Source organism: Centroberyx affinis, unplaced genomic scaffold (genome assembly GCF_046629955.1).
Source record: "Centroberyx affinis isolate AG114_WGS23_722 - 3 ecotype Tasmania unplaced genomic scaffold, CSIRO-AGI_Caff_v1 ptg003708l_1, whole genome shotgun sequence".
Lineage (NCBI taxonomy): Eukaryota > Metazoa > Chordata > Actinopteri > Beryciformes > Berycidae > Centroberyx > Centroberyx affinis.
The window spans coordinates 93,470-110,000 of NW_027281598.1; the positions used below are offsets into that span (position 1 = coordinate 93,470).

General features: G+C 47.9%; 1 protein-coding gene across 1 annotated transcript in view; it reads left to right on the forward strand.

The window, feature by feature from the left end:
• Nucleotides 1-16,531, forward strand: part of ttc7a (tetratricopeptide repeat domain 7A) — a 37,683-nt gene that overhangs the window by 16,882 nt on the left and 4,270 nt on the right. The window contains exons 12-19 of the mRNA XM_071540678.1: nucleotides 627-744; nucleotides 893-950; nucleotides 1,298-1,370; nucleotides 1,524-1,684; nucleotides 6,500-6,616; nucleotides 7,012-7,124; nucleotides 7,899-8,033; nucleotides 10,690-10,892. Of these exons, the coding sequence (XP_071396779.1) occupies nucleotides 627-744; nucleotides 893-950; nucleotides 1,298-1,370; nucleotides 1,524-1,684; nucleotides 6,500-6,616; nucleotides 7,012-7,124; nucleotides 7,899-8,033; nucleotides 10,690-10,892 (978 nt within the window). The remainder of the gene's footprint in view (nucleotides 1-626; nucleotides 745-892; nucleotides 951-1,297; nucleotides 1,371-1,523; nucleotides 1,685-6,499; nucleotides 6,617-7,011; nucleotides 7,125-7,898; nucleotides 8,034-10,689; nucleotides 10,893-16,531) is intronic.

The following is a 16,531-nucleotide window of genomic DNA, read 5'->3' on the forward strand; positions in this document are numbered from 1 at the left end:
GCTGCTGTGCTGGCGTGCCGTCAAAGGCATGTCACCCCCCCCCCCCCACCTCCCGACACACACACACACCCACCACCAGCCATACCTCACACCGAGTGACACACTTTTTTTTTTTACCTCGGCTCGGCTCACCTCGGCTCGGCTCAGCCACACGCCACTGTGCAGTCTGCCGCTGTGTGTGGCCGAGCGTGCGCGTGTGTGTGTGTGTGTGTGTGTGTGTCCTTCAGCAAACTCTGCACTGTCCTTCAACTGAATCGACTTGGACTGTCCTCACACTAACCACACCACCAGCACCAGCCGTCAGCACTCCGTTCCCTGCCGCACTTCAGCCGATTCGCTGCCACATTCACTTCTCATGAGGTTTTCCTCTCACACACTCACCTACGAGTATTGCCAAGCTCTTCTGCACAGAGAGGTTACTACAGGTCCCCTATTATCCTGCCTCACAATGCTGCTAGAAGTGGGTTTCAGTTGTTTTCCTCTTATAGATTATTGGTTTTATGATCTTACTGGAATTGCAAAATAATTCAGTGCATCACCCGCCGGCTGTGGTGCTGTGGTGGCTAATCGAAATGTTGTTGTTGTCTTGTGGGTTTGTGTGTGTGTGTGTGTGTGTGTGTGTGTAGCTAGAGGAGGCTGAGGCCCTGGCCCAGAGTGTGGTGTCTATGGGGGAAGAAGCAGGAGAGCTTCTGCCCAGGGCCTACCTGGCTTTGGGGCTCTGCTACAGTCTGCAGGCCTCTGACGGTAAGGACACACACGCACACACACACACACACACACACACACACACACTTAACAATAAATATAGAACAGATTCAATTGACTATCAAGGAATTTCTTTCACCTAGAGTCACCTAGACTCTGTTTCTGAATTCATCCTCTCTCTCTCCAGCCTCTCTGAAAGCGGACCGGGATGAGTTAAACAAAAAAGCACTGCAAGCTCTGAGCAAGTACGACCCCGTTTTCCCAACCTCTACCAGTGACCAACATGTTTCTTTGTTTCTCAGTTATTGTGGCTCTATTCACATTGGACATAGGCCAGACAGCATTTGGAAATCTATTTTTGCATAGTTTTATCCTACTTAGGCCACAGGTTTTGGGGATTTGTGATGCCTGTGGCAATTCAAATGTCAATTCAGTAGGCTTTCCTGGGATTGGAAACTTTCCCTGACACTATCTGGACTGTAGGCAGTAAACACCGCCCATCTGGTACTCCAAGCAGGGAGAAACAAACCCTAAGAATGATTTGCAACCTATATCTGATTCTTATATCAGCGTTGTATCCTCTCTTCCACAGGGCCCATTCACTAGACCCCCAGGATGCGCTGATTGCCATGTACCTGGCTCTCCAGCTGGCCCTCGTACGCCAGGTATGTTTAGAACAGCTTTCATGAACTGGGTATTGGCCGAATCGCTATTGTGGCGTATCAGGCGACGATAGAGAGCAGCAAAACTGACATTTACTTATATGAAAATGTCACAGGACTATAACTTTAACCTGGGGCCGGGTGTGTGTTGGTCAGGTATCGGCGGCCATGGAGCCCCTGCAGGTGGCTCTGACTCTCAATGGCGACGACTTGCACTCCCTCCACCTGCTGGTTCTGCTGCTCAGCGCCCAGAAACACCACCGCCATGCCCTGGACACCCTGAGCCTGGCCCTCGGCCAGCACCCCGACAACTTCAAGTAAAACCCACTGCACCGTCCCACTCACACACACACACACAGAGCACAACATGTTGGTGGATGTGTCGGTGTATGGAGGATATATCACCAATCAATTGCTGTAATGGTGTGTTTCTTAGAGTGTGCGGGGGGGGTTTGTGTGTGTGTGTGTGTGTGTGTAAGACTAGCTCCAGTGAGTGAGTGGTGCAGGGAGGCCCATCCCCAGCCCTAGACCTCTCTGTAGGTATAGGGTGTCTCTGCTCCACTGTGTTGGGGGGCGAGCACACACACACACACACACACACACACACACACACACACACACACACACACAACGCCTTATTTAGACGTGCCACAGCGGAGGCCTGCATTGCGGTACCTATACCCCTCATATACCCTTACCCTTTTAACACTGCAGCTCTGACCCAAGCCTTTAATGCTCTGCTGCTGTACTCTCTCTCACCAGACGGGTGGGATTTGCCCCATAGCACACTTCAGTGAGCACCCTAAAGTTTTCGGCAATCATAGGAATGTATTCAAAACTGCATCATTATATTGCATCATTTTCAGGCCAAAAAACTTCCAAAAGTAAATGACAAGGCCTCTGTGTTTCTCCCATTTTATTCTTATCAGGTTGGAAAAATCCTCTGAAACAGCATTTAGACCATCACGGGACACTAAAACTAACCATTGAAACTCATATTAAACTCATATATTCAATTCTTCTAGGTGTGTAGCAGCTCCTTAAGGCAGAGTGAGGCAGGTTTCACTGCAGCTTTTACAGACTGTAAAGTAAAATCCTCCCACACCACACTGGGATGATTTCCCTGGTCAGACATCTGGAATAAAAATACGAAAAACAAATTCACTAGCTGTGGATAGAACATCCAGAGGTGAACGACACTGACTGACTGATATCCGATTTTTAATAAAAGGCCAATATCAGCCTGATATTTCGGCCTAACCCTAATATGGAAGCGTGTTGCATCACTTCTCCCTCTCCCTCTCGCCACTGTGTTTTCTCTCTGACTCAAAGAGAAAGCATTTCATAATGCAACCATTTGGGGTCAGTGTTGGTCTCCACGGTCCCCACACAGAGGCAGATGGGGTACATCCATACATCAAGAGGGAGAGGAAGAGAGGAGAAATGCAGAAAAACAAGAAAAATTGATCGAGCGAGGAGGGGAAGGAAGGAAGGAAGGGAGGGGGGAGGAGAAGGGAGGGACAGCGGAGGAAGGAAATGTGGAGACGGAGGAGAGGGACGGAGGAAAGACGACGATTTTACATTTAGATGAGCTTTATCGCTGTGTGCGTTGCATTGAACGCTACAGTCCGCTCTCCCTCTATCTAGATGCAGGCTCACACACACACACACACACACACACACACACACACACCTCCTCCATAGAGACACTTGACTGCTTTGACCCATTTAAGAGCTCTTTTTCCGGGCTCAGCCAATCATGTCGCTCTCTGCGCCAGGAATCCCCATCGCCCCGGTAACCATGAGGTCATATGGGTAGAGCAGGCAGCATCAGTTGTTGTTCCCAAACTGTTGTTATGGAGCGAGAGACATAGAGTTGGAGAGAGAGAGAGAGAGAGAGAGAGAGAGAGAGAGAGAGAGAGACATACATATCTATAATTAACTGGAACAGTTGAATTGTTATTGTATGCTAATTTATGATGTTATTACCACATATGGTTATGGATCTATGTTTAATTACCACTAATGATCCGTGAATGCCTATAACATTACCTCACTTGACACTGTATTGCTTTGGCAGCACAGGTTTCCTCCCTGTCATGTCAATAAAGCATATTTGAATTGAATTGAGTTGAACTGAGAGATGGAATGAGATAGAGTGAGGAAATGAGAGAGAGAGAGAGAGAGAGAAAGAGAGAGTGAAGGGGGAGTTTGCGACTGTTGCAATCTCACTGAATATCTTTTGGTTTGGATGTGTGAGCGAGCAAAGATCAAAGCTTATATAGTGCACTGGTGCTGGGCATCCCGCGACGGTTGTGTGAGTGTGTGTGTGTGGGTGTGTGTGCGAGATCGTAATCTTGCACATGCATGTTTGCGCTGGGTGACAGTGTGTGTGTGTGCGTGTGTGTGTGCATGCATGTGTGTGATTCTTGTTAGCCATTGCCTCTCTGCACCACAGCAAACTGTCAGCTCGCTGTAGCATACCGAATTTCTCCTTCCTCCTTTTGCTCCCACATCCTCTACCCCCGGTTTCTTTCTCTTTTTCTCACTCTCTCTCTCTCTCTGTCTCTATCTCTTTCTCTCATTCTCACTCTTTCTTTCTCTCCCTGCCTCTCATCTTTTTTTTTTTTTTTTTTATCTCTCTCCGTCTCTCTCCGTTTCTCTCCCTTTTCTTTGAAATTTTAATCACCCAGTAAACAGGCATGCATTTCAATGTGAAACGGGATTCTGCTACAGAGTGAGAGAGAGCCGAGAAGAAGGGGGGGGGGGGGGGGGGTGGTGGTGGTGTGGGGGGTGTGAAGGGGCGAGGAGGGGAGAGAGAGAGAGAGAGAGAGAGAGAGAGAGGGAGAGATAGGGAGAGAGAGTGCGACCGTGGTCTCGCAGTTTGTACTAAAGAGAATGATTAATCCCAGCCTTTGATTCTGCATTCATCTAACGGGATGTTGCAGGATGAGCGTGTGTGTGTGTGTGTGTGTGTGTGTGCGCAGTGCAAGTGCAAGTGTGTCTGTGCATGTGCACGTGCACGCACGCTCGGCACATGCACGCAACGCAAGCATGTGTGCACAAGCCTGTGTGTGTTAATCTCTGTGTGCGTATGTGTATATATATATATATTTTTTTTTTTTGGAGTGCATGTGTGTGTATCCCAGTGTGCGTGTGTGTGTGTGTGTGTGTGTGTGCCCATAGAGAATACACACTCTGATCTGTGGGAGTGCGGAATGAGTAATACTGTAGATGTACCACTTTTTCAAGGGAACATTATTAGCTATTTTTATATGTAGAGTTTACGCTGGCACTCGCAGCTCTTCGCCGGCCACCGCTGAGCCCGTGCACTGAGCTAGACTGCTCACTGTCCCAACACACCGTCCACACACACACACACACACTGCAGCGTGCACACACACCGGGCTCACTCCCATCAAATGACAGCCTCGGTAAAGCGATGGGTATTTTGGTGCGTTGGAACTGTGAGGGAAATACGGGCTGTAGCCAGTGATGCAGCGGCAAAGAAAAAGGTAAACAAGCACCAATATGAACAAAAATCAATTCCACTTTCATTCATTTATACCCTTTTCCTTTAAAAGACCCCATCCTCATATAGCTTAGATGAGTTTGATGTACACAATAAAGATTCATGTCAAAAAAGAATGAATAAACTCTATTCTGCAAGCAAAAATGTGGTTAGTTTAGAGTTTAGGTGGCTTTACCCTCCACTCCTACACACACATACACACACACACACTGGCACATTGCAACCCTAGGATGGCTTTACACCATCACAATGCTCCTAAACGCTGTGCCACACTGCTAATGGGGAGCCTAGAGACACACACACACACACACACACACACACACACACAGACACACACACACTCCGGCGGACCCCGCTGACAGGCGTATCCTTAACACAGCGTCCCTCGGCAGCAGTTGTCATCCACACGTCAGAAAAATCTAGTCCACCCCCCCCCCCCTTTTTTTCTTTTTCCAACATCCCTCCGTCTTTCCACCCCCCCCCCCCTCCGCCGACCCGTGGGCCGGTAACGAGGCGCGTTTCACCCGGAGTTTTCTCCCCCGACGCGGCCCGTCTCGCTCCGCTATTGATCCTCGCCCTCCCTCCGTCCCTTCATCCATCTTTTCCTCCAACCCCCTCCGACCCACCCTGCATCCACATCACCAACACCACCCCCCCACCCCCCACCCCACACACACACACACACACACAAACTCCCAACCCACTGACAGGAGAGTACAGAATAATTGGAGGAGCCTTCAACACAGGCAGGCAATGGACAGCTAGGCCAGCAGGCATCAGATATGGAGAATACCATAGTCCCTCTCTCTCTCTTTCTCTCTCTCTCTCTCTCTCTCTCTTTCCTTCTCTCTCTCTTTCTCTCCCTCTCCTCACATTCATGGATGAGTGATGCCCATGACAGACTGCATCCTCTGAGAGCCCCTTCTGGCAATCACACACACACACACACACACACACACACACACACGCATGCACATCAGAGACTCCCACATCACTTAACCAGTTGTCTCCAACAAAAAGAGCTGAGCGGAAACACTCTCCATCGCCTCCCCTCATCAACCTCTCAACACACCGCAGCACACACACACACACACACACACGCGCACACACACACACACACACGCACACACACACACATGCACTCACACATGCACTTAGAGCCTATTGCTGATGACTATCCTTACCCCCTCTTTGTTTCCTATTGATCCATGTGTGCTTCACTCCACATGCATCAGTGAGAAGTTGATGGAACCCAAGCACTTCCCCAGCTAGACCCTCATAAATATCACTCACACACTCATACATCACTGTGCGTATGTCCATGTATGTATGCGTGTGTGTACGCATATATGTCCGATTTTTTTATTTTTTCAGCCAAAGCACATGCTAATTGCATGGTATACTATTAGCTGTAGCTTCCAGTTCTCATCCACAGTCCATCCACAGTAAAAAATAATACATCATTTGTGGGATTGAACCAGCAACTACACATTCATCCAATATTACAATTATAAAGCTACAGAAAATGAAATAAAGAAGTGTAATATGGTGTGTGTATATGTGTGTGTGTGTGTGTGTGTGTGTGTGTGTGTGTTTCTAGTCTGCTGTTTACCAAAGTGAAGCTGGAAGACACTCTATTCGGCCCTGCTGTAGCACTGCAGACCTGCGAAGACATGCTGCAGCTCTGGCAAAGCCGCTATGACTTCAGCCGCTCCAGGTTAGTGTGTGTATGTGTGTGTGTGTGTGTGTGTGTGTGTGTGTGTGTGTACCAGTTTGCTTATTATATAGACCGACACATTATTACATGCATGTTTATTTCAGCATGTGCGTCTGTGCGTTTCAACCTTACCACCATATCTAATGCTTGTACACTCTGTGATGGAAGTGTGTGTGTGTGTGTGTGTGTGGGGAGGGGTGGTTGCTTTGGCTGCTGGGGTATTGATTACCCCAGTGTGTGTGTGTGTGTACCTTCATGCATGTATGCGTTTGTGCATGCATCTCTGGGTATTTTCGCTTTCGTGTGCAGGTTTGTGCATGAATGTTTTCCTGCATGCTTGTACTGTATTTGTATGTGTATGTATTCATGGCTGTGTGTGTGTGTGTGTGTTGCAGTGAGACAGATGACAGTAGCAGTATACCCGCGGGTGAGAGGGCAGAAGTCAGCCCCGGAGCCAGGAAACCCTCCATCCACCTCACCCTGCCCGACTTCCAAGACACCTCCACCGGTCTGCACTCTAGCTGCTTTAAAAGCTTAACCAGAAAGGGACCGCTGGATATTTGAACACACGCCAGATTGATTATTTTTAAGTTAAACACATCCACCTTCCTCTCCGGTGTTGGGTAAATACCAATGAGAAAGGTGAATGTGTAGGTCAGTCCAAATCCCCCCAGCATTTGACCTATTCTGGATTAAACCTGCCTGTAATACAGTTTTGGGGAGCAGTCATGCTGTTTAAATATCAAGGCCGTGACTCACCACCATACCTGTATTTATACCAGGATGGGGCCTAGTCACTTGCCATTCAGTCTCGGAAAGTGTGTTGTGATTAATGTAGAAACGTTTTGAAATGTTCGCTACAGTCAATGTTCAGACAGGTATTACAGAGTGAATGTTTTATGTTTGATTGCAGTTCAGCATGGCTCAGTCCTGTCGTCATAATATTTTTTTGATACTGCATGAGGCATACGATCATCCTTGACATATTTTAAGGGTTACATTTCAAAAGATTGTAAAGCCATTAGCATGACTTTATCATTCAGTATCTCATTCAATAGTCACTTTGGCAACCAAGGACTTAAGTTACGTATTATCCCTTTAAAAAGTACCAGCATTTTCATTTTGTGCTATTACTCATTTTATAAGAGTAGGTGTAACTTTTCTCAAATGCTGAATACCTCAATTTGGAAAGAATTTCATTTGGCGAGAGTACGAGCCTGAACTCGTGCAGTCTTCCCGTCCGTTCACCGTTCCTCTTCCTCTTCCTCTGTCTGCCGCTCAGGTTCGCTGAGCGCTCCGTCGGTGGCGGCGTCCCGTCTGGATGCGGCGCTGTCTGAGGTGTCGGCCATCAGCTCCGCCCGCCGCCAAGGACCCACCTACATCTGGACCACCCTGGAACGCATCTGGCTACAGGCTGGTAAGACTGCAGCGCACGTGGACTGGAACACGCTTTTGAAATTCTCGTCTCTGGGGTGCGGGGTCAGCCAGTTGCCATTACTCCTAGAAAAATTCAGAATAAAAATCAAATCTGTGAACGCCACGCTGTCTCACTAGCTTATACACAGCTGTTACTGACCTGCTCACAGGAGCAGCTTAATTTCTGTCTCTCTGGGGAATGAGACATTGTTTATGCACTTGGTACGTATGTGAGCACACATTTCACATGTTTTAAATACTGCAATCACAGGAATTTTCTGACCTCAATTCCTAAAAACGGTTGGGAAACCCTGTGCAGTAATTTGGGGGATATAGGTATTCAATAAGACTCCATTCGCAATAATGTCGAAATCTGTATAAGCTATCTTAGTTTGCTCTTGAAAGTGATTATAGCAGCAGTTTTCTCTGTTACCTGCTCTTTGTTACACAAAGACACATGAGAAATCTTAACAATTTTGTAGACTATTTAGTAGAATTTTCCTATGTCCAGTTTAACACGGTGAACCTCGTGTAGGAGTGCACGCTGCACCTGAACGCACGTGGCCACAGCCATCTATTAAGGACAGAACGGCAGTGATGCATACCGTTATTACTTCCACCCCTTCAGCCTCAGTCCGCCTGTGCAAGTTCACAGGGGAAGGAGAGCAACGGCAGGAAGCGAAGGGAAAAGAGCGCAGAGACGCTCCACAAAAAACAACACTCCGTCCCTCCGTCCCTCCGTCCCTCCGTCCCTCCGTCCCTCCGTCCCTCCATCCCTCCATCCGTCCAGCCACTCAACTGGAGTGGACAAAGCATGAGAACGGGGAATGGGAATCCACATAGCGGTGGAGCAAGAGAGGGAGCAGTGATGCAACCAGCATGCCAGTGTGTTACAGTACGCTAGCTAGCTGGGGCTGGGGAGGAGGGGGGGAGGGGGGGGGGTTACGTCCCTTGTGACCAAATGTAATTCAAAAGGTTATTTTCTACGTCCCGACCTTTGAACCCCGCTGTTCCTCTGCTGAGAACAGGCGAAACGGAGTGTGGAGTCAAGATGGAAAAGCGCTCGCTGCAGAGTTGGGCCGACCCCCTTGCGTGTGTGTGTGTGTGTGTGCGTGTGTGAGTGTGTGTGAGACCTGGGGTGTGTCCCCTCTCTCAAGGCTCGGCCCATCGTACCCCCCCCCCCCCCGACCTCAACACACCACCAACCCCCCCGTCCCCTTTCCTTCCCAACATTCCTGCTCTTATGGGTCACTTCCTCTCTCTCAATCTCACATCCTGATCAGCCGAATAGCAAAGCCCAGCACAGCACACACACACACACACACACACACACACACACACACAGAGGACTCCTTGGCTATGACAGGGACACAGCCAACCCCATACACCCTCATATACAAAAACACATAAACACACCTGCAAATGTGTGTATAATGTATACCCATGCACTGATCTCATACACTGATACCGCAGAGAACACACACACACACACACACACATTTTTCCGAGAGCTCAGGTGAAGACCAGGGAAAGGCCTTACATAACCCGGAATCATTCGCTGAATCCATTTTCCCCGAACTGAAACTATATAAAACATAAACCCGGGGGTGGGAAATGGCTCTGTTTCATCTTACAGTAGCATGCATGCAAGTATTCCCCATCTGTGCATCCATGAAACACAGGTAAACAAACAAAACACACACACACACACACGCGTGGCTTCACACAGCGCTCCGAGGCAGACGGTGTGTGTACAGTATGTTTGCACGTCATTACACACTGTCTCTCACACACACACACACACACACACACACACACAGGGGGCTGTCAGTGAGAGTGTTCAGAGCTGGAAGGGCTGCTTTTCTCAGGGTCGACCCAGTGTCCACTCATGTCCCGCAGAATGATTGACAGCTCCCTCTCCCGGCGTTCCCGCCCTCCCATTGGTTCGCCGGAGGGCGGGACCTCCGGTCAGCACCGGTGTTCCGAGTGCTAATTGGACAGTGTGGTGCTTGTAGGCGTGATTCTCTGTGTGTGTGTGTGTGTGTGTGTGTGTGTGTGCGTGCCTGGGGTTTGTCCTGAGCTTCCCATCAGCAGCAGCGAACAGAGGCAGGCAGCTTTAGTATGTGATGCCCATATTTAGGCAAGAGTTTCATTACTTCCCAGGCACTACATTTCTCTCTCAGTCTCTCTCTCTCTCTCTCACACACACACACACACACACTCTCCATGTGTGTATGTCCGTCCCAGTGTGGTGTTTTGTGTTTGCATTTGAGCGCTGCACAGTTTACATTTGAAGACAGTGTCACTGAACCCAGAGTTAAAGTCATTTCTGTCACTTTCACAAGTCACTGATCCATCTTTCTCTCTCCTTTTTTTTCTCCTTTACCCTATCCTATCCTGTTCTCCATCTTTCCTCCTATCCCTCCTTTCATACTTACTCTCTCCTCCCTTTGTCCCTGTCCTCTGTGTCTCCTTTCACCCCTTACCCTCCATTTCTTTCTCTTTCCCCGCTCCCTACCTCCCCTTCCTTTTCTTCTCTCTCTTCTCTTCTTTTCTCTCTCTGCCTCCTAACCTCCTACCTCCTTCCCTCCTTGCTCCCTTCCTTCCTCTCCTCTCCCTTCCTCTCCTCCCTCCATCTCTTCCATTTATCCCTACAGGGGAGCTGTTCATGGCGGAGAGCCGGCTGAAGGAGGCCCAGTTCTGCGTGGCCGAGGCCGGCTCGCTGTTCCCCAACTCGCACTCGGTGCTGCTGCAGCGGGGCCGCCTGGCCGAGCTGCGGGGCCAGCTGGACGAGGCCAAGGGCCTGTACGACGAGGCGCTGGCCATCCACCCCACGGGACAGCGCATACTGGTGCACACGGTGAGAGAGAGGGAGAGGGAGAGGCTCAATTAAATTATGGTTTACACAAGATTTCACTCTGTCTGGTCTCTCACACACACACACACACACACACACACACACACACACATAGCTCATACTGGTTAGTAGGGGGTGGGGTGGGGGGGGGTGCATATGTGCACACACACACACACACACACACACAGATACACACACACACACACGTACATATGCACGCATGAACACACAAACACACATTTTAAGTGCTATATTTGAATTAATTAAATTACAATTCAATTAATTCAATTGCAATTGGCCTGTCACACACACACACACACACACACACACACACACACAGGCATACATGCACAGAAACGTACATATCCACATGCACGTGCACACACACAAACACACACACACATATTTGCACACGCATGAACACACAATTGCACACACATTTTAAACACTTTTACGTAAATCCACTAAAACAAATTCAAATTTACGTAAGACTAACTAACATAAGACTATGTAACACAACTCTCACCACACACACACACACACACGCATATACACACTGATAAACACATCCATGCACTCTGACACACACATGCACTTTCACTCACACATTTTGAACGTGTTAGTTGAAGCCACTAAATTAGTAATTTACATAAGATTCAGGTCTGTCAAGTCACACACACACTCACACACACTCAGGAATGAGGTTGGAAGTGTGTATGATGGGTTCCAGGCTGGACACTACATGACTGTGTACATGGAGACACACACACACTTAGATGCATGCACAAGTTCATCTAAGTACACACTGATAAATGTCCCGGTAAGGATATTGCGTCTTCATTATGGCACGTATCTGACACGCTGTTGCTGCAGTGCATGCTGGGAAACCTCTGGAGCTTCCCCCAGCTTCTCGACTGGTTTTGGACTGGGATCCAAATCCTCATTAGGGAGGACAATATTCCTGCTATATTCCAAGTTGACCTTTGACCCCTGTCAGAAAGTCTCGTGACCCACTTTTGAATCCAAAACACCAGGAATCAAATCCCCTTCTCTCACTATCTATCTCTCACTCCCCCACGTTTCTCTCTTCCTAGCAGATCTCTCTCTCTCCCTCTCTCCCCCACTGTATAGATCCTCTCTCGCCCACTCCCTCCCACTCTCTTTCTCCGTCTCTCTCCCAGTCTGTCTCTCTCTCTCTCCCAGCTGATCCACTGGATTAACCGCGGCAGCTCCGACCTTTGAACTTTCAGTGTTGTCATGGTGAAGAGACTAGAGAGGGATATTCCTCAAATCCAAGACTCCCACTACCCTACACACGCATGTGCACACACACACACACTCACACACACACACACACACACACAACGCCTGCGGTCTCCATAGTGACTATAGATGTGCTGGGAGATATCTCTTTGACTTAAGCACTGGCCACCTTGTGACCACATAAGGCTAGCGCTTTTGCTCCCACTGTGCGTGTGTATGTGTGTGTGTATGTGTGTGTATGTGTGTGTATGTGTGTGTATGTGTGTGTGTGAGATACAGTCCCGTTGGGGTAGAGCGCGGTACTCGTCTCTTCCATATTTGGCCTGTGGGAGAACCAATCCCAAGGGGTGAAAAGTTGAAATGAAGCCAGCTGGCACTGTCCCACTCCGGGTCTCTTACAGGGCAGATGTGCTCTCAGCGTGTGTGTGTGTGTGTGTGTGTGTGTGTGTGTGTGTGTATGTGCACGCCCGCTTACCTCCATAAATTTGTGCACGTGTGGCCTATTTGTGCCTTTTGTTTTTTTGAGTATATGCATATATGCGTGTGTGTGCATTTGTGCTTGGATTAGGGCATCTGTACGCTGATATTCCTGATGGATTATGTTTTTGTGCATTTGTAGGAATGCCATTCCCAGTGTGTGTGTGTGTGTGTGTGTGTGTGTGTGTGTATCTGTGTGTGCTGCACTTGCAGATGTCAAGCTTCAAGATGTTTGCTCGCCGCAGGAAGGTTTACTCAGCCATTTCTGTCAGCTAGAAAGAATTCACAGAGCGAATGAATACACACACTGTATAGTAAAGTTTGCCATAACAACAGTGGGAAAAGAGGAAGAGAGCACACTGTTCATGTGCCACAAAAGCTAGGGTATAATAGGCAATACCCACAGGCACACATAGGTGAACACACACACACACACACACACAGGATAAAGTAGGCACTAAGTAGGACAAAATACGACAAATTAGCTGTATAGAATATTGCATTGTGGTTGACATATTAGATACAGTAATGGAGCCTGGTGGGAAATATCCATGCATATGTCTGTGTGATATGGCCTAAGTGGGACAGTGTGTGGGACATTTTATTTGGAGCGCTGCCCATGTTGCTGGCTTGCATCAGCCTGCCAGAATACAACCTGCAGTCGCTGCTGCTCTATGGCTCCAGCGCCGGCTTCGTGCATTTATTTTTACACTATATCTGCCCAGGACACTGTGTGTGTGTGTGTGTGTGTGTGTGCCGGTGGCCCATTTACTTTGCTCTGCCTTAAAGGGGAAATTATGCAGATATTCACGGATGGTATTCATACTGTTCGGCTGTTATTTTGCAAAAGTAGACACTTTCCTTGAATCCCCGCTCCCCGCCCCCCAAGATCCTTTTTTTTTTTTTTCAGACGTTTTATGACTTCTGAGTTATGAGAGCTCAAGGTTAAGGAAAATAGAATCCTCAGGTGGCTTGACATTGCAATGCTTCCAATAGTATTTTCTGGTATCTATATTAAGCATGTGATGATCCTAGTGTTGTATTTTCCTCATTCTTAGCTCAATTTTTTACAGTAACTCCAAACCTTTTTAGTCTTTTAGTGTTAGGAGTAGGAGTTTTAGACTCAGAAAAGCACAATAAAAGTAATTGAGTGATACCATTAGAGGTAGCTACAGTAGTCAGTATTGATATGTTTAATATGAGTGCTAAAAGATACAAATCCCATTAACATTAATTAATTCACATGTATGTAACTTTCAATTATAGAGTCTAGTGTCTCACTGGCTCCAGATCTGGCTGGACTGTATTCTTTCATTCAAATACTTGTAATAGTGTAGGAGAACTGCATGAACCCTCTGACCCAAATTTCTTGAACAGCTTTTGCTATTCATAAACATTTCTACCACCGGAGGACTTTCCACTGGAGAACATTTTTGACAGAAGCTCCCAGTCAAATTTACTGTTACTGAAATAGTTACTTGCGTGTCATCCACTGCAAAAAAAACAAAACATAAGCAATAATACGACATAAAGACTTTTTTTGGAGGTTTGAGCCGGCGCTGTGTAGCTCCACCCGGGCCAACTGGAGTGGAGAGTGGAGTCTTCATTCTCCCCACAGTAGCCACAGCAGGAGACGGGAAAAGGGAAATGTGAGTAAGGGAAACCCATGACTGGAAGACACACACTAACACACACACACACACACACACACACACACACACGCCAGTCCCTGTGGTGTGGTACATTTCACACCACCGTCTCTCTGGCCACACACCACTTTACCCACCACCCCCTCACCCCCCCCTCCCCATGCATCAACCATGTCCACCTAAGTGTATGTGTGTGTGTGTGTGTGTGTGTGAGAGAGAGAGAGAGAGAGAGAGAGAGAGAGGGAGGAAGAGAGAGAGGGAAATGTGCAGTGATAGTGAGTCACAGCTATGGTCAGCTGCTGGTTTAGAGAGTATTTTTGGATGGACGAGGGTGTGGTAGTGGGAGAAGCCAGTATAGGACTATGGTATGCAGTGTGTGTGTGTGCGCTAATGGTTAGCTATAGATTTCTAGTTTAATGTATAGTTCATTATCATCTACAAGCCAAACCTAAACATCAAAATTATATTATTATATGCCTATCATGATATTAGCCATGTTACATATTTGTCTGTCTCTGCTGTAAACCTCATTATGGTAAGTACAGGGATGGCACGTGTGTATGTGCGGCATTTGGTGTGTGTGTGTGTGTGTGTGTGTGTGTGTGTGTGTGTGTGTGTGTGCGTGTGTGTGTGTGTGTTCCTTTGGGTAGCTGATCCTGAAACTTTGCCTGGCCTTGCTTCCGGCTACAGTATTAAATGAATCTGAACCACTCCCAACATCCTCCACATCCCACATCTCATCCCTCCTGTTCTGTAGTGGAGTCCGCTCTGAGTCAGCTGCACACACACACACACACACACACACACACACACACACTTTACTTTCCTCCTCTCCAACAGTAGCATATTCATACACAGATTCGCATATGCATGCATACACTCAAGGACGAGGACTTGTGCTCATTGAATTAATCGCGTTCCAATTATCAAATGCCCCCCATCTCTCTCTCACTCTCTCTCTCTCTCTCTCACTCTCTAACTCTCTCTCTCTCTCCCTCTCCCTCTCTCTCCGTCTCTCCTATCCTCTCTGTGTGGATGGGGGTGGTTGTCAGCTGATTAGATAATGCAAATACATTATTTATAACACTTCGCTCGTTCTCGCCGCTTTATGGGATTGCCTAGCAACCAGGGAAATATATTCTATTGAGCAAGACCTCTGATAACCAGAGAGAGAGAGAGAGGGAGAGGGAGAAGAGAATGAGGGAAGGGTGGTGGTGGGGGGGGGACAGAGAGACGATTGGGAGTTGGCTGGTGCCTCCGCTGCTATGTATGGCTCATCTGGGCTTGCTTATTTTTCCTTTTTCTTTGATTGCCTCTCTCGCTCGCTCTCTCTCTCTCTCTCTCTTCAGCTCTGTTTAACCCACTGTCGCTCGCTCACACTCCCTTCCTTCCCTCTCTTTCCTCTCCTGTATCCCTCCCGTCTTGCTCTGTATCACCCTCTTTCTACCTCCTTCCTTTCCTTCTTCCTCCCTTCCTACCCCTCGTCTTCCTCTCCCTTCCCCCTGCCATCTTTTCGTGTGTGTGTGTGTGTGTGTGTGTGTGTGCGTGTGTGTGTGTGTGTGTACCATGTCAACTGTAAAAAGGTAAGAATTAATAACTTTGTAATGCAGGAATAAGGAAGAGAATGGTAGCAGTCTTTCTGTCTCTGTCTCATATCTTGTTTCTCTAATTCACACACATAAACACACACACACACACACACACACACACACACACACACATCACATACATACATACAAACATGTCATCCAGGTACTGACCATGCTTGAGTCTGCTAACAGCAGAGAAGCTAAATATATAAAAGTTGACATGGTTTACATCAAGGGCTGACAACACTACAAAACAGACATTGGTTCACCGATGATCTAAAAATGTATCCCGCCTCTCATTGTGTGTGTATGGGGTTTTGGCAAGTTAGGCAAGTTCAAACCAAGGTGACTGGGGTAATTACAGCAGCTCAGCCTCTCATCCATCCATCTCTTTATCCAGCTAGGACTCGCCTCACCTCTCCCTACCTGACCGGCCTTACCCTTTGATGGGATTAGAGGGTTCAGGCAAGGGCCTCCTTCCTGGTTCAGTGCCTGGGCATCAGGGCAGAGGGTTACAGTGTGTGTGTGTGTGTGTGTGTGTGTGTATGTGTGTGTGTGTGTGTGGTAGATGTTAGCCTACAGGTGGGCATACGGGCCAGCAGAGGGCTTTCAGGTGACATAATGTGCTCTCTGGCAGCCACATTGATAGTCCTTATCTCTTGGC